Source organism: Cololabis saira, chromosome 2 (assembly GCF_033807715.1).
Source record: "Cololabis saira isolate AMF1-May2022 chromosome 2, fColSai1.1, whole genome shotgun sequence".
NCBI lineage: Eukaryota > Metazoa > Chordata > Actinopteri > Beloniformes > Belonidae > Cololabis > Cololabis saira.
In genome coordinates this window covers 17,992,889-18,020,718 of record NC_084588.1, presented here as the reverse complement: position 1 = coordinate 18,020,718, position 27,830 = coordinate 17,992,889, and the positions used below count along the sequence as shown (strand labels likewise).

The following is a 27,830-nucleotide window of genomic DNA, read 5'->3' as shown; positions in this document are numbered from 1 at the left end:
TGTTTTTTCAGAAAAGTTCAGCTTGCGTTCAACCCTGCATTTTCAAAAGAGATGCAGCCTTTTTTATTATATCATCTGCCATTTTTTGCTGGCTAACTAGTTCCACATTTTTTCAGCTATTTAAGCCATTCTAGTATCAAAACCTTCAGCTTATTCAACTTGTTCTTGTTAGGACTTTTGTTCCTTCAAATCCTTAAGCTTTTAATGTTATTCCAGGATTTCCAAACCTGAGGCCCATTAAAATATACAGGACTGTCTCAGAAAATTAGAATATTGTGATTTTCTGTAATGCAATTACAAAAACAAAAATGTCATACATTCTGGATTCATTACAAATCAACTGAAATATTGCAAGCCTTTTATTATTTTAATATTGCTGATCATGCTTAAGAAAACTCAAATATCCTATCTCAAAAAATTTGAATATTCTGGGAATCTTAATCTTAAACTGTAAGCCATAATCAGCAATATTAAAATAATAAAAGGCTTGCAATATTTCAGTTGATTTGTAATGAATCCAGAATGTATGACATTTTGGTTTTTTTTAATTGCATTACAGAAAATGAAGAACTTTATCACAATATTCTAATTTTCTGAGACATCCATCCATCCATCCATTATCTTACCCGCTTTATCCCTTGCGGGGTCACGGGGGTCTGCTGGAGCCTATCCCAGCTCATTTTAGGTGAGAGGCAGGGGTTACACCCTGGACAGGTCACCAGTCCATCACAGGGCATATAGACACACAAACCATGCTCACAATCACACTCACACCTACGGGCAATTTAGAATCATCAATTAACCTAATATGCATGTTTTTGGACTGTGGGAGGAAGCCGGAGTACCCGGAGAGAACCCACGCAAGCACGGGGAGAACATGCAAACTCCACACAGAAAGACCCCTGCCGGGCCTGGGAGTCGAACCGGGCACCTTCTTGCTGTGAGGCAACAGTGCTAACCACTAAGCCACCGTGCTGCATAACGTGTCATGTCTCCATGTCAGGGGAAGCTAGTAAAATATCATCTACATACAGGAACACTTGGCTTCCCTCTGGAAGTTGGAATTTAGCCAGATTTGCACTCTCAATCACTTGAATGTAAGTAGTTGGACTCTCACAATAGCCTTGGGGTAGTCTGGTATACAGGACTGTCTCAGAAAATTTGAATAGTGATTTTCTGTAATGCAATTTCAAAAACAAAAATGTCATACATTCTGGATTCATTACAAATCAACTGAAATATTGCAAGCCTTTTATTATTTTAATATTGCTGATCATGGTTTACAGCTTAAAGTCCGAAACGCCGGATGTTTACAAGTTCTCGGCGAGACGCCTTCAAAATAAAATCACTAAATATCGGTCTCCTTGATATATAACAAATAAAATAAATGCCTGGCTTTTAATAACAATAAGAATTCAATTGGACCGTGAAAATATTGTCAGACATTAAACCGGTCCGCGGTGCAGAAAAGGTTGGAGACCACTGCTGTATGGGATAGTTGCTACATTTTTTTTTTGCAAACATCTGTAAGTCCATACCTCAAAAGCCCAAACTGATGCGCTTGTTAATCAGTAACTAAACTGAAATAACTGATGCACTCTTCCAACCCTCTTTAGGCCCCTGCATAAGGCTGAAAACTGTCATGTTGAAAACTAAAGGTTGCAAAAAGCTAATCTTTCCAGTTGTAATTATATAACTAAATCCCCATCCATTTATTCGTTTACTGTTGTAGTTTATAATTTCCTCCAATTGAAAAGGATTTATAAAAACCCAAACGTACACTTGTGTTTTGATAAGACATAAAATACATGTTACTTTTAGCAATACGTAGCAACGGTAAATGCTCAGACATCCACACATCCATCAGTTTCTAGAAGTTTATTGTAAAAGAGAACAAAACAATATATTTGCTGAAATAAATGTGGGGGGAGGTGGGCACTTTTCTTATTTGTCTTTCTCCTTCTGCTCCTTCTCCTTTTTGTCTTTTTCAGCCTTGGCCTCTTCGGCCTCATGCCTCTTGATGAGTTCTTCTACTTCTTTCTGTTTCAGCACTTTGATTTTGGTTTTCCCCTCTTCTCGTGTCAAGGTGGCAATCTCCACTGAAAAAAAACAAAACAGTACGTGTTATTATAAACCACGGGTCGCCACCCCAAAGGATTTTCAGCAACGACAAATATTAAACTTTAGGGAAAAAATGTACATCACTTGGTTTCTTATCCTACAGCTGCACCATCTGGCAGATAGTGTAGCTCAAAATCAGCTCCAACTTCTGCATTGATGACTCTTTAATTTTATATGAAATACCAGAACAAACACTTTTAAAAAGGCTCCTTCAATCTCACCTTTCTCTGCCGAGAGTTTGCTGACATCCATTGTTTTGTTGAGGACTTTGACGGCCAAAGCAAGTGCAGAGGACAGAGTCATCTCTCCCTCTTTGTAGTCCTGCTTTAACATGGATACTGCAGCCTGGAGCCAACAAGGTAAACACCACACCAGCGAGGAGTTTAGTAAAGATATACCATTATGTATGGATGCCCTGACCTCTACTTTTTCATTGAAAGCAGTATTGAATTGTATATAATCAATGACTTAAGAGTATGGTGTATATTTATCAGGGCAGGTGCTTAAAACATCACTTATTCCCCACTGTTCTGTTGATAAGATCTGACATATTTTAAAGAGTAATTTCTGACTTACAGCACTGTTGTTGCCAATGCAAGTAGCCTTCCAGCCTCCATAATTGCCGCTGGGGTCACTCTGGTACAACTGGAAGCCATAATGTTTGTCCCAGCCCATGTACAGCAGAGAAACACCAAACGGTCTCTTACCTGCAAAACCAAGGAAGAAAGGTGTTATAAAATATCAAAGTCCAGCTTGTGTTTTGACAAACGCTTAGGGCTCATTTACAAATCTGACATTTAAGTTAAGTTTTAATAAAGATGTTGTGGCTTTAGTGGCCTTTGTTGACCATATTTTGACAGGAAAGTGAGACAGACAGAGAAGGGGAAAACACAGCAAAATGCTGCCAGAGGACTGCAGTGACTGTGCACAACGTGCCTGCTTAACCAGGTGAGCTCTCCCAGTAGGTTTATTTCTAAATGATCATACTAGAAATTACTTTAGATGCTCCCATGAAAGAACGTTCAACAGCTGGAATCCTTGAGCAACATCAGCAAGACTGCTATGTGTCTTACCTCCGAACTGTGTGTAGGCTTGTTTAATGTCACACAGCGCTGTGACCAGCTGCTCGCATGGTATTGGCTCCTGGTACTGCAATAAGTACCTGAAGAGAATTAAACTAGTCAATGATCAAAACAAACTCCCCCGCAGTAATAAGTTGCCCCCCCCCCCAGCAACTAAAAACATTTAAGAAAACAAAAATTACATTAAGTATCAAGACTTTGAGCATGTTATTATCACCTTTGGTGCCACCGACTCACCTCTGTGCAATTAGCCGAAGCTCGTTTGTCAGTACATTAGCATCTGATGTGATCCCGGCTACGCTGCAAGCCATGTCTCTGAAAGGATAATCACACACACACACAACCAAAGAAATTAGCTAAAAATGAAGGACAAAGTTGTAGAACAAGGAGCTGCGGTTTATTTCACTCACTCATTGAGCTTGTAGATCTTCTCCGAGAAGAAAACCTCATCAAGCAGTTTGTGGATGTTGCGTCTCTCTGCTGCTAGCAGCACTCCATCATTTGCCAGAATTCCCAGACATGTTCCAGCGTGACCGATTGCTTCCATTGCATACTCCACCTGATACAGTCGTCCTGTAAAGTCATAATGTTTATATTTAACATAAAAAAATAAAATAAATAAAGCTTGAAACTTGCTCTTCAGGTTAATGCGTTTCCATTAAGTTTCATTAAACTTAATATATAAACTAAATTAAGTTTATATTATACCCAAATAAGTCTAGATAATAGTTAGTAATACATTAAAATATACATGAATGAATGACATCAGGTATACATTTTGACTTTTGTACTGCTCTGCTGGTGGCAGTGTTTCTATGCCACATTTTTGAGTTGTGTCTTACTCACTAAATAATGGCAACCACAGACGGACGTTACTAGATCTTTGAATCTACTGCTAGTTCACATTGGTATGCACAAAAAAAAAGTGTTACTTTACCAACACATCAGTGCCAAATCGTGTACACGAACTGAAGTACATATAGACAACTACTTCGTGTTAAATTCATGATTCACAAATTTATTAGCTTTGCAGTACCAAAACATGGCAAATTGTCAATTGTCAGAGCATTATCAAGTTATATTCAACATATTAATTTCAGGCCAATCGACAACAAATGTCATCTGACAGTATTGATAGTGGTACCAATATCCTTCTCATGTGACTCCACTCCTGGTGTCTTAGCTGGCTCGAATTGTAAAATGTCCCTAAATATTTATTTACGCATTTGTGTCAGCTACTATTTTTTTTCCTACATGTATTTAGATTTAATGTACTGTTATTATTTATTAATAGCACATCACATTTCATGTAATTTCCCTTTTTATCTGCTGGACTACTTTTAATGTGTTTGATTATTTAGTTTCCATTTTTAATCATATGGACAAAGTAAAAACAATTACCTCTTATACTGTGATTTTAGCAGTTAAAAACAGGAAGAAGAGCCTTCTTTCTTGTGAACCAGCTTCAATTTTAATGTAAAAAAGAAGAAAAAAGTCCTATTTTGAACATACTTGCTGTTAGTGATGGTTCAGGTGACCCTGGACCATCCTTTAGTCATGTTTATAGTTCCCATTTGCTGAGGGAGCTCCAGTAATGCAGTGAGCTTCTTTACTCTCTTCTCTTACATTCGTCATACAATTAAATATTTGTGCCCGTCTCCTTGTGATTTTTCTGTATGTCCTGAATCTCTTGCTCCTTCCTTCAGGTATAGTCTGTGCCTCTAGATCTGCATGTTTTTGACCTGTGCTTGCTGGTCACCACATGACCTCCCCGGTGTGTATTGTTATAGTTCACCTCTTAATGCTCAGTTTCTCTCTCCAGGTGTCCTCTGATCTGTTGAGATACATCCCTCCCATTAGCCTGGTTCTGTCAGAGGTTTCTTCTCGGTAAAAGGAAGTGTCATCAATATTGCTTGAGTTCAGGACAGGATACATTTATGCACCCATCAGACTTATCCATGTAAGTCTATGGAGGCAATACTGTGAACTGCAGTTGCTTTAATTTTTATAAAAACAAAGGAAAAGACAAGTTTTTTCATAAATATAGCTTTTTCCCTGGAGATACAGTTCAAATGAAACAGAAACATCATTTTCACACATGGATTGTCCACCACAGAGTCCTAACCTTAACCATTGAGAAAACGTGTATCAAAGACAGCCACCTTGCCATAAGCCCGTACAACTCGACCACTGATGTCATGGAGGAGAGTGTATGGCCTGTGTTTAACACTTGCCTATGTCATCATAAATATAAGAGCTGATCCAGAGGCCTGAAAAGCTCCTCCTTTTGCGTCTACTGACAGTAAACGATGTCAGTAGTCGACTTGTGCGGACTCATGACAAGATGGCAGAAACAGGACGGAGATGCTTGTGTAACCAGTACTTTTAATACCCTTTTGTTCACACACAAAATCAGAGGATTACAATGGCTATGTATTCTAACACAGGTCTATTTCCCCCTGTGCTAACATTAGTTGTCATTTTACTGCAAACCTATTTTATTCTAACTAAAAAACGGCTTTGATTCACATCCTCTACCCAAAGTTTACATTTTGTACCATCTAATAAAATACCTAGTAAAATGTTATCGGACTGACTAGAAGATTAAAAATTATTCTCAACAACAGTCAATCACTGATGGAAATTTGATCTGGTGACTCCAAACATGGCCTTAAGTTTATGAAACAGCACAAAACCTAAATGTGCAGAGGTGTTCTAAGCATACATTTTTCAATACAGTTTAACCTTGGAGTGACCATGTGCTATAGCTTTAACAACAGCTGGTTTCAATCCAGTCCTGGCCACCGACATCGTGCATCTGTGTGCGTATAACCAGACGCACACCAATAAAACAGACAGGTGCTGTCACATTCACCACCTGCTCTTTGGTTAAACAAAAATCAAGTGATGTTTAAATCACCATTAAACATTCCCAAATGTCTGATAATGCAGAGTTGATGTAAAAAAAAATAAAACATTGAGTTCAAGTGCCTGTTATTGCTTCCATGTGTTTCTGCACTAACAAGCTGCATTCAGCAGGTCTTCTTACATTCGATTTTGCTCTGAGATTTTTTTTTCTAGCTGTGCTGTTTAGCGATAAGATTAGAGTCCAAGATGTTATGCACAAAAAAAAGAAGTCAGCATCAGCATCAATATAGTGAAAAACCTCACTGCCATCTAGTGGTTAAAAGTGTAAATGACAAAGGAAGTCTAGGTCTATGAATGTAAAGTGTTTTTAAACTTGGACTGCTGCTGTTTATGTATACATACATACATACATATATATATATATATATATATATATATATATATATATATATATATATATATATATATGTATATATATATATATATATATATATATATATATATATATATATATATATATTTATATATGTATAAAATGTATTATAAAGTGATACACTAAGAAAGGTGTCTCGTTTTTTTTCCCCCTATAAAATACGTGCAGGTAATTATAACCTCACTGTGAAATGTATCAGGCAATAAATATTAATTTTTCCTATTACTGAATGTTTTTTTCTCATTACTCAAAAGAAGGAATAAAGGATTGTTGTACTGAGGGCTGCATTAGGATTGGGTCCTGGTAACAAATTGTTATGATTTTGAAAGTTTTGTCAACATTTACAAATTATTCTGTGACAATCCTTGGTCCGGACTGGCCTTTATATACACCATTTAAATAAATCATTTGCTATAGGCCTACACAGTGTTGTGTTTCTAATGTCTACACCATACAGGCGTTAAAAAATTGAATGCGTGTTCAGGGATGCAAGAAGCTGGTGGTGGGAGGAGAACAAGCCATGAAGGTTGGGGTAGTAGTACCAGCAAGAACTTTAATCTATTTCACCCCTGGATATAGTACCTTTAGCTGTGGGGTTAACAGAGAGAAAAATATCGAGAGGATTGACTTGAGGTTTGAGAGGGAATTGAGGTGTTACACCCTGTATGGAATTCCTAACTTGTAGAAATCTAAAGTGGGTTTCAGCAATACCAAAGTCTTCTGTCAGTTGAGAAAAACAAGTAAAATGATTATCAGAATAAAGGTCCTCGAAGTCACTCCTCTTCATTGGCTCAGGGATTAAAGTACTCCGTCTCTAGACGGATTTCCGTCAATTGGAAAATGAGGAAAAAAAAGAAAGAACAAAAAACATTTGCACGTGCGTTTTGCTGTGATACTATGGAGGATTTTTTCTGCCAAATACATCACTAATTAATTAAAATGTGAATGAAATATATCATTAATTAATTAAATGTGTCATTAATTAATTAAAATTAGAATGAAATATGTCATTAATTCATTAAAATACAATTCATTTTAAGTAAAAATATATATTTATTATTTCAGCATTTAATTAATTAATTAATGAGACATTTGATTAATTACTGATATATTTCATTCCCATTTTAATTAATTAATGATGTATTTATTTATTTAATTTTGGCACAAAAAATCCTCCATATGGTACAGTTAAGACTATCCAATGAAATCATGTTGGTTATTAAACTGACATTGTCGTAAACCAATATAGCTAGCCAGAGCCTTGGTATTAGCCAATCAGAAACAGAGGAGGGCCGGTTCGCCCCCGCCCCTCAGGGAAGACCGACTTGTAAAGCCTGAATTATGGTTCTGCGTTAAATCGACGCCGTAGCCTACGCCGTAGCCTACGCCGTAGCCTACGCCGTAGCCTACGCCGTAGCCTACGCCGTAGCCTCTGCGTTAAGGCTGAATTATGCTTCTGTGTCACACCAACGCAGAGCACACGCCGCAGCCGTGACGCCGTCATGAACCCTTCGGACTTCTCCATCACTCCATTTCTCCGCGGTGCAGTACCCCCCGCGACCGCTATTTAGCGATCTTTTTCTGAATGGGTTATCCGACTTTTTCCAGTCACAGTGAATCAAAGAGATAAGGACAACTATTGTGCAAAAAAACAAAATAAAAAAAATCACACATAAACGAAGAAAAGAGCCCTGAAAGTTCACGACTGCTTCAAACCGGAAACCGGAAATGCGTTGCTCAAACTCAAACTCAAACTTTATTTATTATTATTATTATTTAGCACCAAATCATACAATATAATTGCAACACATGGTGCTTTACATGCAGAATAAAATAACAATCAAAACACAATTGGTTGCTCCCAAGCGAACCAATCACAGCCCTCTCGGTCTGCGTGTGGTCTGCGTCTCCTCGACGCGTAGTTACAATTTCCGGGAGGTGCACGTCAGTGACGCGGCAGGTGACGGCGTGTGTTCTGCGTCGACCCAAACCACACGCCGTAGGCACGGCGCCATTTTGACGCAGAAGCATAATTCAGCCTTTAGTGTAACGCGGAACCATAAATCAGCCTTGACTTGTCAGAGACTGGGGTACCAGTACCGGTAGTCACGTCATTTAATTCACATATGCGCGTGGTGTGAAACTATCAAACAATGAACACGGCGTCGAAGAGCAGCGGTAGCGTTAACAAAGCGCTGGTTTTTAAAACTCGAACTAAATTAAGTTTTCTTTTGAGAAAATGCTGCAAGAGGGGTCACTAATTTCCGGACTTTAACTGGTCCAATCAATCAACAGTACTAAAAGTAGAGATAAAACATGTGAAAGAATACAAAGTATATCGATTTTTATTATTATTATTATGCACTATGTATTTACTTTTGACATAAAAAAACACCTCAGCAATTTATTAAAATACAACATTGGCATTTCCTCATGAACATAAACACATAGGCACCAAGTTGGACTGAAAATAGATGGAAGAAAGTTAATTTATTTCATGTTGAATGGCAAGTGTTTAATTAAGACATTAAATCATTTCAGTGCATACAAAAAAAACACAGATAATAATAATAATAATAATACATTTTATTTGTATAGTGCTTTTCAAGGCACTCAAAGACGCTTTACATTGGTCATAATCATAAAAGCAGTACACAAAGGACAATTACAAGACACAGGACAGTACATGGACACAACATGACACAGGACATTAATCACATATTAAAAGCAGTTCTGTAAAGGTGAGTTTTGAGATGGGATTTGAATGTTGGGAGGTCTGTACAGTCACGGATGTGTTTGGGGAGGGAGTTCCAGAGGGTGGGAGCAGCGATGGAGAAGGCTCTGTCACCCCAGGTCCGGTGCTTGGTTCTGAGTGGAGGGGACAGGAGGTTGGCGTCAGAGGAGCGGAGGCTGCGGGAGGGAGTGTGACGGTGGAGCAGGTCGGTGAGGTAGCAGGGGGCCTGATTGTGGAGAGCTTTGTGGGTGAGGAGAAGGATTTTGAAATTAATCCGTTGAGGGATGGGGAGCCAGTGGAGCTTCTGGAGGACTGAGGTGATGTGGTCACGGGAGCGGGTGTGGGTGAGCAGGCGTGTCCGGGCCGGACACGTGGCCAGGAGGCCCTCACCCTTCAGGCCAACGACCCCCACCCGGTAGGGGGCCAGGAGAGACAGAGCCGCCCCGGCCGCTGACGCGGGCAGGTGCACCCGCCCCCACGAAAGTGGCCCTCCAAGACCAGAGGGGCGCAGCCGGGGGGACCGGAGACGGGCCCGGAGAAAGGGAACCCCCCAACAGGGCGACACCCGCGCAGGCACGACAACGGAGGGCCCCAAACCCAGGCATCCCATTCATTCATCCATTCACCTATCCGATACCTATACTAATAATAAGATATACTATAATAATAAGATATACTATACATAATAATAATTCTAATAATAATAATAATAATAATAACCATCTTTGTATAATATAATATTGATAAATTATTAAGTTTTGTTGTCCTGCCAATGGAGGCTCAAATCCTCCATGGCAGGACCCTTCCACACCGCATTCTCACCGACACAGACACACAATCACGCACCGTTTCCCCCTCCCCGGGGGGGTCCAGCACCGCCAGAAGGCACCCCAGGCTGCACGGCGAGCCCCGCCAGGCCCGGGTAACCCGACCCACCTATCCCAGGCCGGTGAGGCAACGCGGGTGATGTGGGACCCCCTCCCGCCCCTGGTGTGGGGGGGAAGGAGGGGGAGAAGAGGCCGAAGCCAGGAAGCAGGACCAGCAAAGCCGGCCCTGGTGAGACACCCGCGTCCCCCCCCCGGCCATCCAGTAGACGGGGGCCGGCCCTCCGAGCCGGGCCAGGGCCCCACCGTACCTCCACGGGCGCCCCCAGTGCCGCCGGAGCCCCCAGACGGAGGGGGAAACGGTCCAACATCCCCCCATTCATACTGACAACATAAGACATAGACACCTGGGAATGGTGCCACCCCGCCGCCGCGCCCACCCTTTTTGATGATCTCCTGAAGTTGATTATATTCTTCAACGTCCACACATTGGTTATGATCTGAGATTGCATTGTCAGTGTTCTTGTTTTGTTATTGTTTGGATAATGATTCTGTTTTGTTGATCTTTACTGGCTCAGAAATCCCATTTGGTGGTGAGACTAATGTTTCTTTCTATTTTGTTTTTTTAGTTTTTTTTTTAGTTTTCTGGAAATTACATCCTCGGATTGAGTAACTTCTTCCAGGACTTCACATTGGTTGTTATTCTCTGAGAGTTCTGATATCTTCTTCTCCTGATGTTTGCTCTTTTCTAGTTGTTTCTCAAAGACCTCTTTTACTTTGGAGCCTGACTCTGTTTTGTTGATCTCCACCAGTTCAGAGATCACTTCTGGTTCTGACACTGACACGATTGCAGCGGACTCAACTGAAGTAATCAAGTCTTCTTTGACATTACTCTCCTGCAGTCGAGGGCATTCTTCCATAACCTCACAATTGAGGTTCGCTGTGAGTTCTGATGTTCTTTTCTTCTTTTTCTTTTTGCGCTTGATCTGTGTTGATTGTTCCTCAGAGCCTTCTGGCAGTGAAGCTTGTGCTTGATCAAGATATAATTCTCCGTACCTGACTTGAATGTTCTCCTCTGGGTCAGGAAACTCATCAAGGACATCGAGTTGCAGGTTGGATTCTTGCCTTGGTGCAGAGATCTTTTCAGTTTCTAAATCCTCGGTTTGAGTGGAAAGTTTTGTCTTTGAAGCACTCTGTTTTTGAACTTTGTCTTTTGCAAAAGACTCAGGTGCACGTGTACTTCCATCAGGCTTGATTTTTTCACTCACCAAGGCAGACTTGAGCTTCACACCGAGCTCTGCCACCTTCCACTCAAGACCTTCTGTCATCTCTTCCTGTGCTTTAAGTTCATTGACCAATTCAAGATTAGCACTGGCCTTTTCTTTGAGCTGTTTTTTTAAGTTTTCCAGCTCAGTGAGGGCCAGCTTATGGCTGTCTGTGTGTCTGGACTCAGCCTCTTGTTGAAGTGCTTTGGAAGCCTGCAAATGCTCAATTGTGTCTTTGCATTGGCGAACCTTGTTTTCAAAAGCTACTCTGTGCCGGCATTCATCCTCTAAAGTCAGTTCCACCTCTGACAGCTTTTTCCAGTTCCTTTCACATTTATCTTCTGCAGCAATTCTCCTCTCTTTTTCTTGTGTAAGCAAAAGGTTCTTCTTCCACAGCTCGTTCCTCATGTTGTCTAATTGTCCAGTCACGTTGTTCATCTGATTGTTTATAGCTTGTTGTTTTGGGCCATTTGCAGATTCCTGGGTACTCAAATCCCTTTGGGTGTTCTCTAATTTGGGGGTTTCAGATGATTGTGAGGGCATGCATTCCCTCCTCAAGTCTCCTTCATGGTGATTCTTGTGAGGAACACAGGCCTGAAAGTGTTTCCTCTCCCTTTCAATGTCTTTTGAGGACAGCGTTGCATCAGTTTGGGATTGTGTATATTCATTCTTTATATTTCCAGAGTGGGTAGTCATAGTTGAACAACAGTCTTGGGCACTCTTTTCTGACAGTACACTCTCTGTGTGAGGAGTCACAGAGGGACCACAGGCCTTGGAGTCAATTTCTAACTGTAAATCCTCTGAGCGAGGAGTTACAGAGGCTGCAGAGGCCAACAATTCCTTGTCATCCATCTGATTATTTTCTGAGCCCGGAGCTGTGAGTTCTGATGTTCTCCTCTTCTTTTTCTTTTTGCGCTTGATCTGTGTTGATTGTTCCTCAGAGCCTTCTGGCAGTGAAGCTTGTGGTTGTTCAGGATATAATTCTCTGTACCTGACTTGAATGTACTCCTCTGGGTCAGGAAACTCATCAAGGACGTCGAGTTGCAGGTTGGACTCTTGCCTTGGTGCAGAGATCTCTTTTACTATGGAGACTGACTCTGTTTTGTTGATCTCCACCAGTTCAGAGATCACTTCTGGTTCTGACACTGACACGATTGCAGTGGACTCAACTGGAGTAATCAAGTCTTCTTTAGGATTACTATCCTGCAATCGAGAGCGTTCTTCCATAACCTCACAATTGAGGTTCGCTGTGAGTTCTGATGTTCTCTTCTTCTTTTTCTTTTTGCGCTTGATCTGTGTTGATTGTTCCTCAGAGCCTTCTGGCAGTGAAGCTTGTGGTTGTTCAAGATATAATTCACTGTACCTGACTTGGATGTACTCCTCTGGGTCAGGAAACTCATCAAGGACGTCGAGTTGCAGGTTGGACTCTTGCCTTGGTGCAGAGATCTCTTTTACTATGGAGACTGACTCTGTTTTGTTGATCTCCACCAGTTCAGAGATCCCTTCTGGTTCTGACACTGACACGATTGCAGTGGACTCAACTGGAGTAATCAAGTCTTCTTTAGGATTACTCTCCTGCAATCGAGGGCGTTCTTCCATAACCTCACAATTGAGGTTCGCTGTGAGTACTGATGTTCTCTTCTTCTTTTTCTTTTTGCGCTTGATCTGTGTTGATTGTTCCTCAGAGCCTTCTGGCAGTGAAACTTGTGGTTGTTCAAGATATAATTCACTGTACCTGACTTGGATGTACTCCTCTGGGTCAGGAAACTCATCAAGGACGTCGAGTTGCAGGTTGGACTCTTGCCTTGGTGCAGAGATCTCTTTTACTATGGAGACTGACTCTGTTTTGTTGATCTCCACCAGTTCAGAGATCCCTTCTGGTTCTGACACTGAAACGATTGCAGTGGACTCAACTGGAGTAATCAAGTCTTCTTTAGGATTACTCTCCTGCAATCGAGGGCGTTCTTCCATAACCTCACAATTGAGGTTCGCTGTGAGTACTGATGTTCTCTTCTTCTTTTTCTTTTTGCGCTTGATCTGTGTTGATTGTTCCTCAGAGCCTTCTGGCAGTGAAACTTGTGGTTGTTCAAGATATAATTCACTGTACCTGACTTGGATGTACTCCTCTGGGTCAGGAAACTCATCAAGGACGTCGAGTTGCAGGTTGGACTCTTGCCTTGGTGCAGAGATCTCTTTTACTATGGAGACTGACTCTGTTTTGTTGATCTCCACCAGTTCAGAGATCCCTTCTGGTTCTGACACTGACACGATTGCAGTGGACTCAACTGGAGTAATCAAGTCTTCTTTAGGATTACTCTCCTGCAATCGAGGGCGTTCTTCCATAACCTCACAATTGAGGTTCGCTGTGAGTACTGATGTTCTCTTCTTCTTTTTCTTTTTGCGCTTGATCTGTGTTGATTGTTCCTCAGAGCCTTCTGGCAGTGAAACTTGTGGTTGTTCAAGATATAATTCACTGTACCTGACTTGGATGTACTCCTCTGGGTCAGGAAACTCATCAAGGACGTCGAGTTGCAGGTTGGACTCTTGCCTTGGTGCAGAGATCTCTTTTACTATGGAGACTGACTCTGTTTTGTTGATCTCCACCAGTTCAGAGATCCCTTCTGGTTCTGACACTGACACGATTGCAGTGGACTCAACTGGAGTAATCAAGTCTTCTTTAGGATTACTCTCCTGCAATCGAGGGCGTTCTTCCATAACCTCACAATTGAGGTTCGCTGTGAGTACTGATGTTCTCTTCTTCTTTTTCTTTTTGCGCTTGATCTGTGTTGATTGTTCCTCAGAGCCTTCTGGCAGTGAAGCTTGTGGTTGTTCAATATATAATTCACTGTACCTGACTTGGATGTACTCCTCTGGGTCAGGAAACTCATCAAGGACGTCGAGTTGCAGGTTGGACTCTTGCCTTGGTGCAGAGATCTCTTTTACTATGGAGACTGACTCTGTTTTGTTGATCTCCACCAGTTCAGAGATCACTTTTGGTTCTGACACTGACACGATTGCAGTGGACTCAACTGGAGTAATCAAGTCTTCTTTAGGATTACTCTCCTGCAATCGAGGGCGTTCTTCCATAACCTCACAATTGAGGTTCGCTGTGAGTACTGATGTTCTCTTCTTCTTTTTCTTTTTGCGCTTGATCTGTGTTGATTGTTCCTCAGAGCCTTCTGGCAGTGAAACTTGTGGTTGTTCAAGATATAATTCACTGTACCTGACTTGGATGTACTCCTCTGGGTCAGGAAACTCATCAAGGACATCGAGTTGCAGGTTGGACTCTTGCCTTGGTTCAGAGATCTCTTTTACTATGGAGACTGACTCTGTTTTGTTGATCTCCACCAGTTCAGAGATCCCTTCTGGTTCTGACACTGACACGATTGCAGTGGACTCAACTGGAGTAATCAAGTCTTCTTTTGGATTACTCTCCTGCAATCGAGGGCGTTCTTCCATAACCTCACAATTGAGGTTCGCTGTGAGTACTGATGTTCTCTTCTTCTTTTTCTTTTTGCGCTTGATCTGTGTTGATTGTTCCTCAGAGCCTTCTGGCAGTGAAGCTTGTGGTTGTTCAAGATATAATTCTCTGTACCTGACTTGAATGTTCTCCTCTGGGTCAGGAAACTCATCAAGGACGTCGAGTTGCAGGTTGGACTCTTGCCTTGGTGCAGAGATCTTTTCAGTTGGAGCTCTTTGATCAATGGATGGCTCTTCATCCTTTACTTCACTACCGCTACAATGATATGTCATTGTTAAATCTAAGTCTTCACTACCGCTACAATGATATGTCATTGTTAAATCGTAGTCATCTCCCAGTAGCCCTGTTTCCAAAGCGTCTTCTACCATGTCGCTCCACAGGAGTGCAGAAGATGGTTCAAAGTCACTCATTTCGCTTTTTGTTTTTTCAGGACTTTGAAAGCAACTCAAAACGTTATTGTCTCAGGTGACGTGATATAACGTGTTTATTCAACCAAGGCTGTTGAGTTGCGAAGAGGTTCTGATTGGTTCCGGAATTTATACTGTGATCTCCTCTGATGTCATAGCTCACTGTGATGTCATAGTTCACTGTGTCAATATAGAACACTTGTTCCATGACCAAGATAGAATTATGGGACATGAACAAAAGGCTAAACAAAAGAAAACAAAAGTGACAAAATAAAACACTATTAAAACAAAAAAAATGACAACTCAGATGATAAATATATATTATAAAAACATGCAGGACAAACAAGTCAGTCGTGTGTGTTCAATAGGTAGACTGTGTGCATGAAAGTGTATGAAACACACACTCATACATACATATATATATATATATATATATATATATATATATATAAATGTGTGTGTGTGTGTGTGTGTGTGTGTGTGTGTGTGTGTGTGTGTGTGTGTGTGTGTGTGTGTCTGTATATTTATGTGTGTATATATATATATATATATATATATATATATATATATATATATATATATATATATATATATATATATACAGAAAATTAGAATATTGTGATAAAGTTCTTTATTTTCTGTTATACAATTAAAAAACAAAAATGTCATACATTCTGGATTTATCACAAATCAACTGAAATATTGCCTTTTAGCCTTTAAGCCTTTTATTATTTTAATATTGCTGATTATGGCTTACAGTTTAAGATTAAGATTCCCAGAATATTCTAATTTTTTGAGATAGGATATTTGAGTTTTCTTATGCTGTAAGCCATAGAATAATAAAAGGCTTGCAATATTTCAGTTGATTTGTAATGAATATATATATATATATATATATATATATATATATATATATATATATATATATATATATATATATATATATATAAATAATCTTCCAGGTATGCTATTATTTCAGCAATAATATACTTTTACTCCACTTTTTTTTTTTTTAATGAGATCAATAGCCAAAGTTACAATGGTACATACATCTTTATAACTATTAAAAAAATAGAAATTAAAAATTAAAAAAATAGAAAGATCACTACATTCAGTGACCGTAGTGTACCAAGTATCACTAAAAGAAAATTACAAGTCACAAAGATTTTTTCCTTTTTTTTTTTATCCCCTCCAACACAGGAACTGCTTCCCGTCCATTTATAGAACTGATTTTAAACTTTTGATGTTTGTTTTTAGAGCTCTTAATGAACTTGCACCCTTATATTTATCCAAGCTTGTAACTGTCCGTCATCCCGGTAGAGCGCTGAGGTCAACTAATCAACCTTTGCTGGAAGTCCCAAGGTCCAAATATTAACACTGGGATAATCGAGCCTTTTCCGTTGCCCAACAAGTTGTATAAAAGAAACATCTGCCAAGAGCAAAAGAAAATCTAGTAAAGTAAAACCTTCTTGGATGCATAAAGAGAGTTTAAAGCCATTACCATGTCTGGACAAGGTGAAGTGTCTTGGTTGAAGGAACTTAAAGAAATGTTTTGAAGGACTTCCGTTCTCATTGTAGAGATACCTAAACTATAACTGGAGATGCCCAGGTTTTAAACCCCAGGTCTACTCGATCAAGAATTCCTGAATTCCTGAATTCCTCAGGTCCTTCAACTCCAGGTTAAAACCCTGTAACTCTGGTTTAAGTCTTAACCTTTCTTCACTGCACTGGAACTCATGTTAAATTGCCTTGTTGCTGAAATTAATTATAAAAATAATCTTGCCTTGCCTAATTACACAGTACTTTTTCAAGTTCAAAGGAATGTCAGTTAGTTCGGATTCTTTAAAAACCCAAGGCAAAGGATGATGTTGATCTGAGCAGCCCAAGGGGGCATTCCTGCTCGATGCAGAAGACGGATTTGAAACGGCTGTACCGTTTCGTCTTGGGCTACTATGGACCATTATTTTCTTGTCAATTAATCTTTTTCTTGCTGAAAACTCATGTCATGTCATCAATTCATCATGTACTTAAGATGACTGACAGGCAGCATATTAAGGTTATGCTGCCTGTTCACAAAAACCTTTTTTTTTTCCTCCTGCAGCTGCACCAGTTGCACTGCAGATATTTACGCCTGTGCTGGAGACGCCCATAAAAAACCAAACCCCTCCTCTTTAGTTGTAAAGAAGACTAGAAAAGCCCTTTTGTGTGCATTTATCTGACATGCCTCTGTGGTGTCAGACAAATGAACCTTCGACCGAAAAAGATGTGCATGATATTAATAAAGCTGTTCAATCACACAAGAATTGCTATTGCAACAACACGATATTAGTAGAATAAAACTAACCTGGCTCAAGACATGACATTTAACTCTGTTCTGTTTTTTTTTCTTCTTTGGTGCAGCAGATAAAAAAAACACAAAACTCTTAAACAACCCAAACATAACCAGAGGCAATTCAGACAGAACCAGAACCACCCCAAATAGAATCAGGATCTTCTTGAACACAACCAGAACCACCCCAGACAGAACCAGAACCACCTCAGACAGAACCAGAACCCCCATCCCTCACTCTTCTTCCTTTTACTTAGCTCCCCTATAATTTCTCTTCTCCATCCCTCACTTTCCCCGTCTGGCTCATCCTCCTACTCTTAATCTTTTTTTGGATGAATTTCAAGTTCTTTAGCACATAAAAAGGTTTTTCATCTTCTTCATACAGTCCAACAATTTTATTTAAAATAAACACTACTTCAGCTCTCAATGCTTCCGTTTGTGGCTTTTAGCCACCTTTGTAATTCAATCATTCTGCGAGAGTTTTGGCTAAATTCTTCAACTGATCCTCCTCTCTTCAAAAGTGTCTTTCTTCAGCCGATCTTCCTCTTTTCAGTGCTTATTCTCCTCTCCAGCTGATATTCCCCTTTTAAGGTTGACTTGTTTTCTCCAGCTCATCTTCCTCTCTTCAACTTGTCTTCCTGTCTTAGGCCCATCTTTTTCTCATTAGCAAATATTCCTCTTTTCACTGTCTTCAACTCCTCTCTTCTTCCATCATCGCAAGAGTTTTCAAATGTTTGAGCTATATGTTTTGCCATTTTCTTCTAATTTTCACTTCACTTTAGTCATTTCTTTGATTTCCAGCAGTTCAGCTGTTTTTTCAGAAAAGTTCAGCTTGCGTTCAACCCTGCATTTTCAAAAGAGATGCAGCCTTTTTTATTATATCATCTGCCATTTTTTGCCGGCTAACTAGTTCCACATTTTTTCAGCTATTTAAGCCATTCTAGTATCAAAACCTTCAGCTTATTCAACTTGTTCTTGTTAGGACTTTTGTTCCTTCAAATCCTTAAGCTTTTAATTATATTCCAGGATTTCCAAACCTGAGGCCCATTAAAATATACAGGACTGTCTCAGAAAATTTGAATATTGTGATTTTCTGTAATGCAATTACAAAAACAAAAATGTCATACATTCTGGATTCATTACAAATCAACTGAAATATTGCAAGCCTTTTATTATTTTAATATTGCTGATCATGCTTGTTCTGCCCTGCGGTGAACTAGTAACGTTCCTAGTCTGACCGCTTTCTGAGACAGACGCCTGCAGCTCCGGCGACGTTAACAGTTACCATGGCAACGGGGCTGGAAAACGCAGCATGAAAACGGTTACAAGTTGTCTCTCAAACGGAGCTTGGTAAATCTTTGTCTGTAAGTAATGTCATGTTATATTGTTAAGTTTACTATGATTTGTAGTGTACACTCTTACTTACAGTTCAAGTTTGGTATTTATTTCTTTACGTAGTTTGTCACCTTTATCGTTTTATCGTGGAGGCGCACTGTTTTTATTTGTCCACCAGAGGGCGACAGTTAGTCCGTCACAGCCGATTTAGCTGGCTTTATTTATCTGTTTAATCAGTAATAACGTTAGAAAAGTGACATTAATGTTATTACTGCTTATGTTTGTTTCCATTTAACTATGTAAATATGTTTGTGTGAAAAGCATCCAGATATAAGAGACATTATTTGTAGTAATGTTTATCTTTGTTTATTTGTTTGCAGTCTTACAAAAAAAAATAACTGATTGAACTGAGAGAAATACAAGAAATAAAACTGAGGACCAAAAGAGAAGAAATCCTCAAACAAAAGCATTTCTTCAGCCTCTCTTTTCTTCAGAATGTTAGCTATCTGTCTAGTTGTACAAACTGAAACGTACTGCGAGGACAGAATAATGCTTAAGAAACTCAAATATCCTATCTCAAAAAATTAGAATATTCTGGGAATCTTAATCTTAAACTGTAAACCATAATCAGCAATATTAAAATAATAAAAGGCTTGCAATATTTCAGTTGATTTGTAATGAATCCAGAATGTATGACATTTTTGTTTTTTTAATTGCATTACAGAAAATAAAGAACTTTATCACAATATTCAAATTTTCTGAGACTGTACTGTATAATGGGTAAATCGTCAAATCCTTGAAAAATTTCCACCTCTTTCAAACTTTATTACATAATTTCAGCTTGAGACACAAATCAAACTTCAAACTACTCACGAGACTTTAACCTCTTACCAATCAATTGGAGTTGTCAGTTTTAGGTTTTCTTAATACATTAATTTGCTCATTGGTGCAGTTATTTCTGCATAATTAGGCATCCACGTTCTACAATAATTTGTCATTCCCAAAAAGGACATCTGTTTTTTAGTCACAAGTTTGGGAGCGTGGAGGATTGCAGTTTTCCTATTTTCAACTATTGTTCGTCCTCCTGCACTAAGATTGTATCCCAAGTATTTTATCTGCTCTTTGCACATCTGAAGCTTGTTTTTGCTTGCTTTATGACCTTTAAATATTTAGGAGTGCTAACGTGTCATGTCTCCATGTCAGGGGAAGCTAGTAAAATATCATCTACATACAGGAGCACTTGGCTTCCCTCTGGAAGTTGGAATTTAGCCAGATTTGCACTCATCACTTGAGTGTAAGTAGTTGGACTCTCACAATAGCCTTGGGGTAGTCTGGTATACAGGACTGTCTCAGAAAATTTGAATATTGTGATTTTCTGTAATGCAATTTCAAAAACAAAAATGTCATACATTCTGGATTCATTACAGATCAACTGAGATATTGCAAGCCTTTTATTATTTTAATATTGCTGATCATGGCTTAGAGCTTAAAGTCCGAAACGCCGGATGTTTACAAGGTCTCGGCGAGACGCCTTCAAAATAAAATCACTAAATATCGGTCTCATAAAAGCCTGGCTTTTAATAACATTAATGAGAAAACAAACATAAAAACACATTGATAGAAGTACTCATATTAAAAGGTAATTTACAATTTCCATTTTTATTTCATTTTTTCGAAAATTACGTTTTATTATTATTATTATAGAGAAAATCCCAGTTTTTAATGCCAATCATGTCATTTTATTTAGTTTTTATCAACTACACCTTTAGATTGGACCGTGAAAATATTGTCAGACATTAAACTGGTCCGCGGTGCAGAAAAGGTTGGAGACCACTGGGATAGTTGCTACATTTTTTTTGCCAACATCTGTAAGTCCATACCTCAAAAACCCAAACTGATGCGCTTGTTAATCAGTAACTAAACTGAAATAACTGAACACTCTTCCAACCCTCTTTAGGCCCCTGCAGAAGGCTGAAAACTGTCATGTGGAAAACTAAAGGCTGCAAAAAGCTAATCTTTCCAGTTGTAATTATATAAGTAAATATCCATCCATTTACTGTTGTAGTTTATAATTTCCTCCAATTGAAAAGGATTTATAAAAACCCAAACGTACACTTGTGTTTTGATAAGACATAAAATAGATGTTACTTTTAGCAATACGTAGCAACGGTAAATGCTCAGACATCCACACATCCATCAGTTTCTAGAAGTTTATTGTAAAAGAGAACAAAACAATATATTTGCTGAAATAAATGTGGGGGGAGGTGGGCACTTTTCTTATTTGTCTTTCTCCTTCTGCTCCTTCTCCTTTTTGTCTTTTTCAGCCTTGGCCTCTTCGGCCTCATGCCGCTTGATGAGTTCTTCTACTTCTTTCTGTTTCAGCACTTTGATTTTGGTTTTGCCCTCTTCCCGTGTCAAGGTGGCAATCTCCACTGAAAAAAAAACAAAACAGTACGCGTTATTATAAACCGCGGGTCGCCACCTCAAAGGATTTTCAGCAACGACAAATATTAAACTTTAGGGAAAAAATGTACATCACTTGGTTTCTTATCCTACAGCTGGACCAGTTGGTGTAGCTCAAAATCAGCTCCAACTTCTGCATTAATGACTCTTTAATTTTATATGAAATACCAGAACAAACACTTTTAAAAAGGCTCCTTCAATCTCACCTTTCTCTGCCGAGAGTTTGCTGACATCCATTGTTTTGTTGAGGACTTTGACGGCCAAAGCAAGTGCAGAGGACAGAGTCATCTCTCCCTCTTTGTAGTCCTGCTTTAACATGGATACTGCAGCCTGGAGCCAACAAGGTAAACACCACACCAGCGAGGAGTTTAGTAAAGATATACCATTATGTATGGATGCCCTGACCTCTACTTTTTCATTGAAAGCAGTATTGAATTGTATATAATCAATGACTTAAGAGTATGGTGTATATTTATCAGGGCAGGTGCTTAAAACATCACCTATTCCCCACTGTTCTGTTGATAAGATCTGACATATTTTAAAGAGTAATTTCTGACTTACAGCACTGTTGTTGCCAATGCAAGTAGCCTTCCAGCCTCCATAATTGCCGCTGGGGTCACTCTGGTACAACTGGAAGCCATAATGTTTGTCCCAGCCCATGTACAGCAGAGAAACACCAAACGGTCTCTTACCTGCAAAACCAAGGAAGAAACGTGTTATAAAATATCAAAGTCCAGCTTGTGTTTTGACAAACGCTTAGGGCTCATTTACAAATCTGACATTTAAGTTAAGTTTTAATAAAGATGTTGTGGCTTTAGTGGCCTTTGTTGACCATATTTTGACAGGAAAGTGAGACAGACAGAAGGGGAAAACACGGCAAAATGCTGCCCGAGGACTGCAGTGACTGTGCACAACGTGCCTGCTTAACCAGGTGAGTTCTCCCAGTAGGTTTATTTCTAAATGATCATACTATAAATTACTTTAGATGCTCCCATGAAAGAACGTTCAACAGCTGGAATCCTTGAGCAACATCAGCAAGACTGCTATGTGTCTTACCTCCGAACTGTGTGTAGGCTTGTTTAATGTCACACAGCGCTGTGACCAGCTGCTCGCATGGTATTGGCTCCTGGTACTGCAATAAGTACCTGAAGAGAATTAAACTAGTCAATGATCAAAACAAACTCCCCCCCAGTAGTAAGTTCCCCCCCCCAGCAACTAAAAACATTTAAGAAAACAAAAATTACATTAAGTATCAAGACTTTGAGCATGTTATTATCACCTTTGGTGCCACCGACTCACCTCTGTGCAATTAGCCGAAGCTCGTTTGTCAGTACATTAGCATCTGATGTGATCCCGGCTACGCTGCAAGCCATGTCTCTGAAAGGATAATCACACACACACACACAACCAAAGAAATTAGCTAAAAATGAAGGACAAAGTTGTAGAACAAGGAGCTGTGGTTTATTTCACTCACTCATTGAGCTTGTAGATCTTCTCCGAGAAGAAAACCTCATCAAGCAGTTTGTGGATGTTGCGTCTCTCTGCTGCTAGCAGCACTCCATCATTTGCCAGAATTCCCAGACATGTTCCAGCGTGGCCGATTGCTTCCATTGCATACTCCACCTGATACAGTCGTCCTGTAAAGTCATAATGTTTATATTTAACATAAAAAATAAAATAAATAAAGCTTGAAACTTGCTCTTCAGGTTAATGCGTTTCCATTAAGTTTCATTAAACTTAATATATAAACTAAATTAAGTGTATATATTAAGTTTCATTAAACGTGATATATAAACTACATTAAGTCCATATAATACCCATATAAGTCTAGATAATAGTTAGTAATACATTAAATATACATGAATGAATGACATCAGGTATGCATTTTGACTTCAGTACTGCCCTGCTGGTGGCAGTGTTTCTATGCCACATTTTTGAGTTGTGTCTTGCTGACTAAATAATAGCAACCACAGACGGACGTTACTAGATCTTTGAATCTACTGCTAGTTCACATTGGTAGACAGGCACAAAAAAAGTGTTACTTTACCAACACATCAGTGCCAAATCGTGTGTACACGAACTGAAGTACATAAATATATAAACTACTTCGCGTTAAATTCATGTTTCACAAATGCATTAGCTTTGCTGTACCAAAACATGGCAAATTGTCACTGTTCAGAGCAGAGAAGAGCATTATTTTCCCCCTTACAATGCCATTTTTACTTAGTATAGCACTGCTACATCTATCGCTACATCTTTTAATAATCCACCCCTAGATGAAAGCTTGCTCTGTTTCACAACTTGTCCTCGGGCCGCATTTCATCCATATGTGTTGTGTAGAGGCTATGTCAGGAGGTTATGTGGAGATTAAGCTCAATTAAATTGAATTTAAATTGAGCTTAATCAAAATGAATTGTACATAATCAACTTTAGTTGCCTTATGGTGTTTGTGGTGATATGTGTTTTGGGAAAAAATTCCTTCAAGAACTTAAATTGGAAAGCTATTTTCTTATTTCCACAGCAATGATGTTTGTTTTACAGCCAGCCTGTTTGGAGAAAAAAAACCTCTTGATGTACCGTTTGATTATAACACTCTCCTGGCACATCATTCGGTTATTGATTGATGTCCGTGACATGTGGTTTAAAAAAAAAATAAAGTCCAAACACTCTTCTACTTTTTGAAGCTTTTGTACAGGTATGTTTCTGTCAGACCTCATGGATCTGTCACCGTCAAGTTCAACTCTAAACATAAACAGTCAACTATACTGCATTCAAGTAATATTATTGAAACAGCGTAAATTTGAATTAACCTCAGAAATCGGAAGCAAAATACAAAAAATTCTTGTCAATAATTGTGTTTTTTGGAGTTTCAAATGAGGAGGCCCACGTCCTGTCCTCAGGCTGCATTTCGTCCACATGTGTGGTGTCGAGGCTGTCAGGAGGTAATGTGGAGAGCCAGCACAGAAGTACAAATCAAGCCTGAATTAACCAAACGTTTGGAGACAATTTCCCACCACGTCAATTAATCTGCTGGGTTCATTAAACAATGTCAAAGCATCACACTGTAAAGCTTTATCATCAACACCTTTATATAAGATGCTGAATATTTGCTAATGCGTGTTTCACCTGATATTTCATTATATACACTAAACTGTAATAATAAGAAACACTTGCCGGTCTCCCCAGAGGACTGGAAATTAATATGTGCCAAAGCTCACACTCAGACAATCAGCTCACGATTAAGATTGTTGCAATATAAATGGACAATGAGAACGTATACCACACCAGTTAAACTAAATAAATATAATAGTAACATCCCAGATTGGTGTACGAAATGTTTAAAGGAAAAGGGGACATTATTTCACTGTATGTGGCAATGTTGTAAGGTCAAGGCTTTTTGGGTGGAAGCTAAGAAAATTATTGAAAAAATTATTTCAAAAGGTCCTTTTAATGGACCCTGCCTTTTTCATCATGGGATCCTACCCAAAGGGTCACAAATACACCCAAAGTTAAAGAATAATTATAGACGTGTCTTTTGCATGAGAAAAAATCACTTGCACTTTTTTGGAAGAAAACCAGTAGGCCGAGTGTTACATTCTGGGTTAGACAGATGTTGGCAGCCTTTCCTTTGGAAAAAAAATCACATATATGCTGAAAGGGAGGCCGGACTTGTTTGAGAAGGTTTGGGGACCATTAATTTCTGTTGTTAAAGATGTGTAGGTACCCTGACACTTAAATAGTTTTATGAAAACCTGATTGCAGTGTATTTTGTCTGAGAGCTGTTTTTTTTGTCTGTGTGTGTGTGTGTGTGTGATTGGTTTTTGTTCTTTGTTTTATTATTTATCTACCTGATCAAATGACTTAGATATCTGATCATTCTGTCTGCGAGAGTGTTTAATTGTTATCATTGCCTGGAATTGTACTGAATGTACTTTATATATGTTAAAATATGGAAAATGTTAATAAAAAAAGTGTTTAAAAAAAAGAAAAGAAACACTTGCCTTCAGGAGAAAATATGGTTGTCCGGGAGTCATATCTGCGAGACTAAACAACGACACCAAAGTTATTAGTACACTGCAGACAAACACATTTATACAAACAAACACACATATTTATAAACACACACACACACACACACACACACACAGTAGTAGTAACTCACCATTTTCTCAGGTCACTTGATATTTTTACCCTGAAACACAAACGAGAAGAAACTGAAAGCAGAATTCACCAAGAACCAAACAGTACAGAGAACACGATAAACACATTTGCATTGTGGTACAACAAGCACGTAGAAACAAACATCTCCTTCTCTAAAAAACACACAAAAGTAATGGTTTGAATAGAAAGTGTAAACAGAGCGTGTTGCTCCACTGACAGCTAACTGAGCTAACTGCTAACTGCTAGCAGCAGCTTCACAATGAATCAGCTAGATAGCGAGCTAGCCGGCTAACACGCTATCGAGCTGATTCATAGTGTGTCAACCAGTAAGACAGAACAAGACAAACTAACGTAATGTTGTGAAACTGTGTTGAAATAAACCTACTCCAGCAAAGGGTGGCGCATAGACCAGGTATTACCTCAATGAAAGGGTTAGAGTGGAGGTTCTTGTGCAGGTTGAGGCTCCGCGGCTGCAGGTTTCTGTTTGGTACTTCCTCGTTCACGACACTGACGTCATCAGGTTTCAGCAGCGCCGCCTGGCGGCGGGAGGACGGACCTGGCACAACACACGACGACTGCAGCTATATTTTTATTTAGGCAAGGCAAGGCAAATTTATTTATATAGCACAATTCAACACAAGGTAATTCAAAGTGCTTTACATTGACATTAAAAGCGGCCAGACATAATTAGACAGTAAATAACAAATAAGATTGAAAAAATTAAGAATAAGATGATAAGAAAAGAAGTAAAATAATAAAAAGCACAAGTTGTTAAAAATAAGGGCAGTAGAGTACAGCAGGTAAGTTTAATTTAAGAGTACGCTTGAGTAAACAGTGATGTTTTTAGTCCTGATTTAAAGGAGCTGACAGTTGGAGCAGACCTCAGGTCTACAGGAAGTTTGTTCCACCGGTGAGGAGCAGAATAACTGAACGCTGCCTCACCTTGCTTGGTTCTGGTTCTTGGGAACCACAACAAACCAGATCCAGATGAACCTCAGGGGTCTGGGAGCTTCATAGGAACTAACAGATCAACCATGTATTTTGGTCCAAGACCATTCAGGTCTTTGTAAACCAGCAGTAAGATTTTAAACTCTATCCTTTGACTCACTGGAAGCCAGTGTAGTGATTTCATGACCGGTGTAATGTGGTCCAGTTTCCTGGTGTTTGTAAGGACTCTGGCGGCAGCGTTCTGGATCAGCTGCAGCTGCCTGATTGATTTCTTGTTAAGGCCTGTAAAGATGCCATTGCAATAATCCAACCTGCTGAAAATGAATGCATGAATATGTTTTTCCATGTCTTGTTTAGACAGAATCCCCTTAATTCTAGCAATGTTTTTCAGGTGGTAATAGGCAGATTTAGTGATAAACTTTAGATGGCTGTTGAAGTTCAGGTCTGAGTCAATAATTACACCAAGATTTCTGGCTTGATTTGTAGCTGTCAAAGACATGGAGCCAAGGTGAGCGCTGATCTGTTCCCTTTCATTTTTAGGGCCAAAAATGATCACCTCTGTCTTTTCTGCATTTAGCTGGAGAAAATTCTGGCACATCCACTCATTGATTTGGTGAATACAGTTCATGGATCTATTATAAAATACAGTTACTCAATGAGATCAGGGGACTGTAGTCATGACGCATGTGGTGACACTGAAATATAGAGCTTAACCTTTATTTAACCAGGTAATAGCCCATTGAGATCAAGGATCTCTTTCACAAGAGTGACCTGGCCAAGAAGGCACGTCAAAACAAATAAAACCACAAGGTTAAAAGACAGAATACACAACTGTTCCGCCCTGCGGTGAAGTAGTAATGTTCCTAGTCGGACCTATTTCAGAGATGGACCGGTGCAGAAAACAAACATGAAAACGGTTACAAGTTGTCTCTCAAACGGAGCTTGGTAAAATCTTTGTCTGTAAGTAATGACACGTTATATTGTTAAGAATATTGTGATTTGTAGTGTATACACTTACTTACCGTGCAAGTTTGGTTGTTATTTCATCACGTAGTTTGTCACTTTTACAGTGGCTAAAGTTTTATCGTGGCAGCGCAGTGTTTTTATTTGTCCACCAGAGGGCGCCATTGAGTCTGTCACAGGCTATTTAGCTGGCTTTATTTATCTGTTTAATCAATAATGGCGTGAGAAAGAGTAACATTAATGTTGTTACTGCTTAAGTTTGTTTCAATTTTATACTTGGGAAGTGTGTGTAACACTATGTAAATATGTTTATGTCAAAGGCATTACAAAGGGAATATTTTTGTTACCAGATACAACGGACATTATTTTGTAGTAATGTTTATTTTTGTTTATTGTTTGCAGTCTTACAAAAAGAA

General features: G+C 39.2%; 1 protein-coding gene across 2 annotated transcripts; it reads right to left on the bottom strand.

The window, feature by feature from the left end:
* Positions 1–1,863: 1,863 nt before the first annotated feature.
* psma4 (proteasome 20S subunit alpha 4) lies at positions 1,864–26,022 on the bottom strand. Of its 2 annotated transcripts, none has more exons than XM_061739173.1 (9): positions 25,923–26,022; positions 25,505–25,534; positions 25,344–25,386; positions 3,614–3,776; positions 3,441–3,518; positions 3,195–3,283; positions 2,698–2,828; positions 2,343–2,466; positions 1,864–2,099 (listed from the first exon to the last, which is right to left on the bottom strand). In XM_061739173.1, the coding sequence occupies exons 2-9, from the start codon at positions 25,505–25,507 to the stop codon at positions 1,945–1,947; spliced, it is 786 nt and encodes a 261-aa protein (XP_061595157.1). In that variant the 5' UTR covers positions 25,508–25,534; positions 25,923–26,022; the 3' UTR covers positions 1,864–1,944. The 2 variants fall into 2 exon arrangements, with proteins under 2 accessions (XP_061595157.1, XP_061595166.1); XM_061739182.1 differs by lacking the exons at positions 1,864–2,099; positions 2,343–2,466; positions 2,698–2,828; ... (1 more) ...; positions 3,441–3,518; positions 3,614–3,776 and adding exons at positions 21,076–21,311; positions 21,549–21,672; positions 21,904–22,034; ... (1 more) ...; positions 22,642–22,719; positions 22,817–22,979.
* Positions 26,023–27,830: the final 1,808 nt, after the last annotated feature.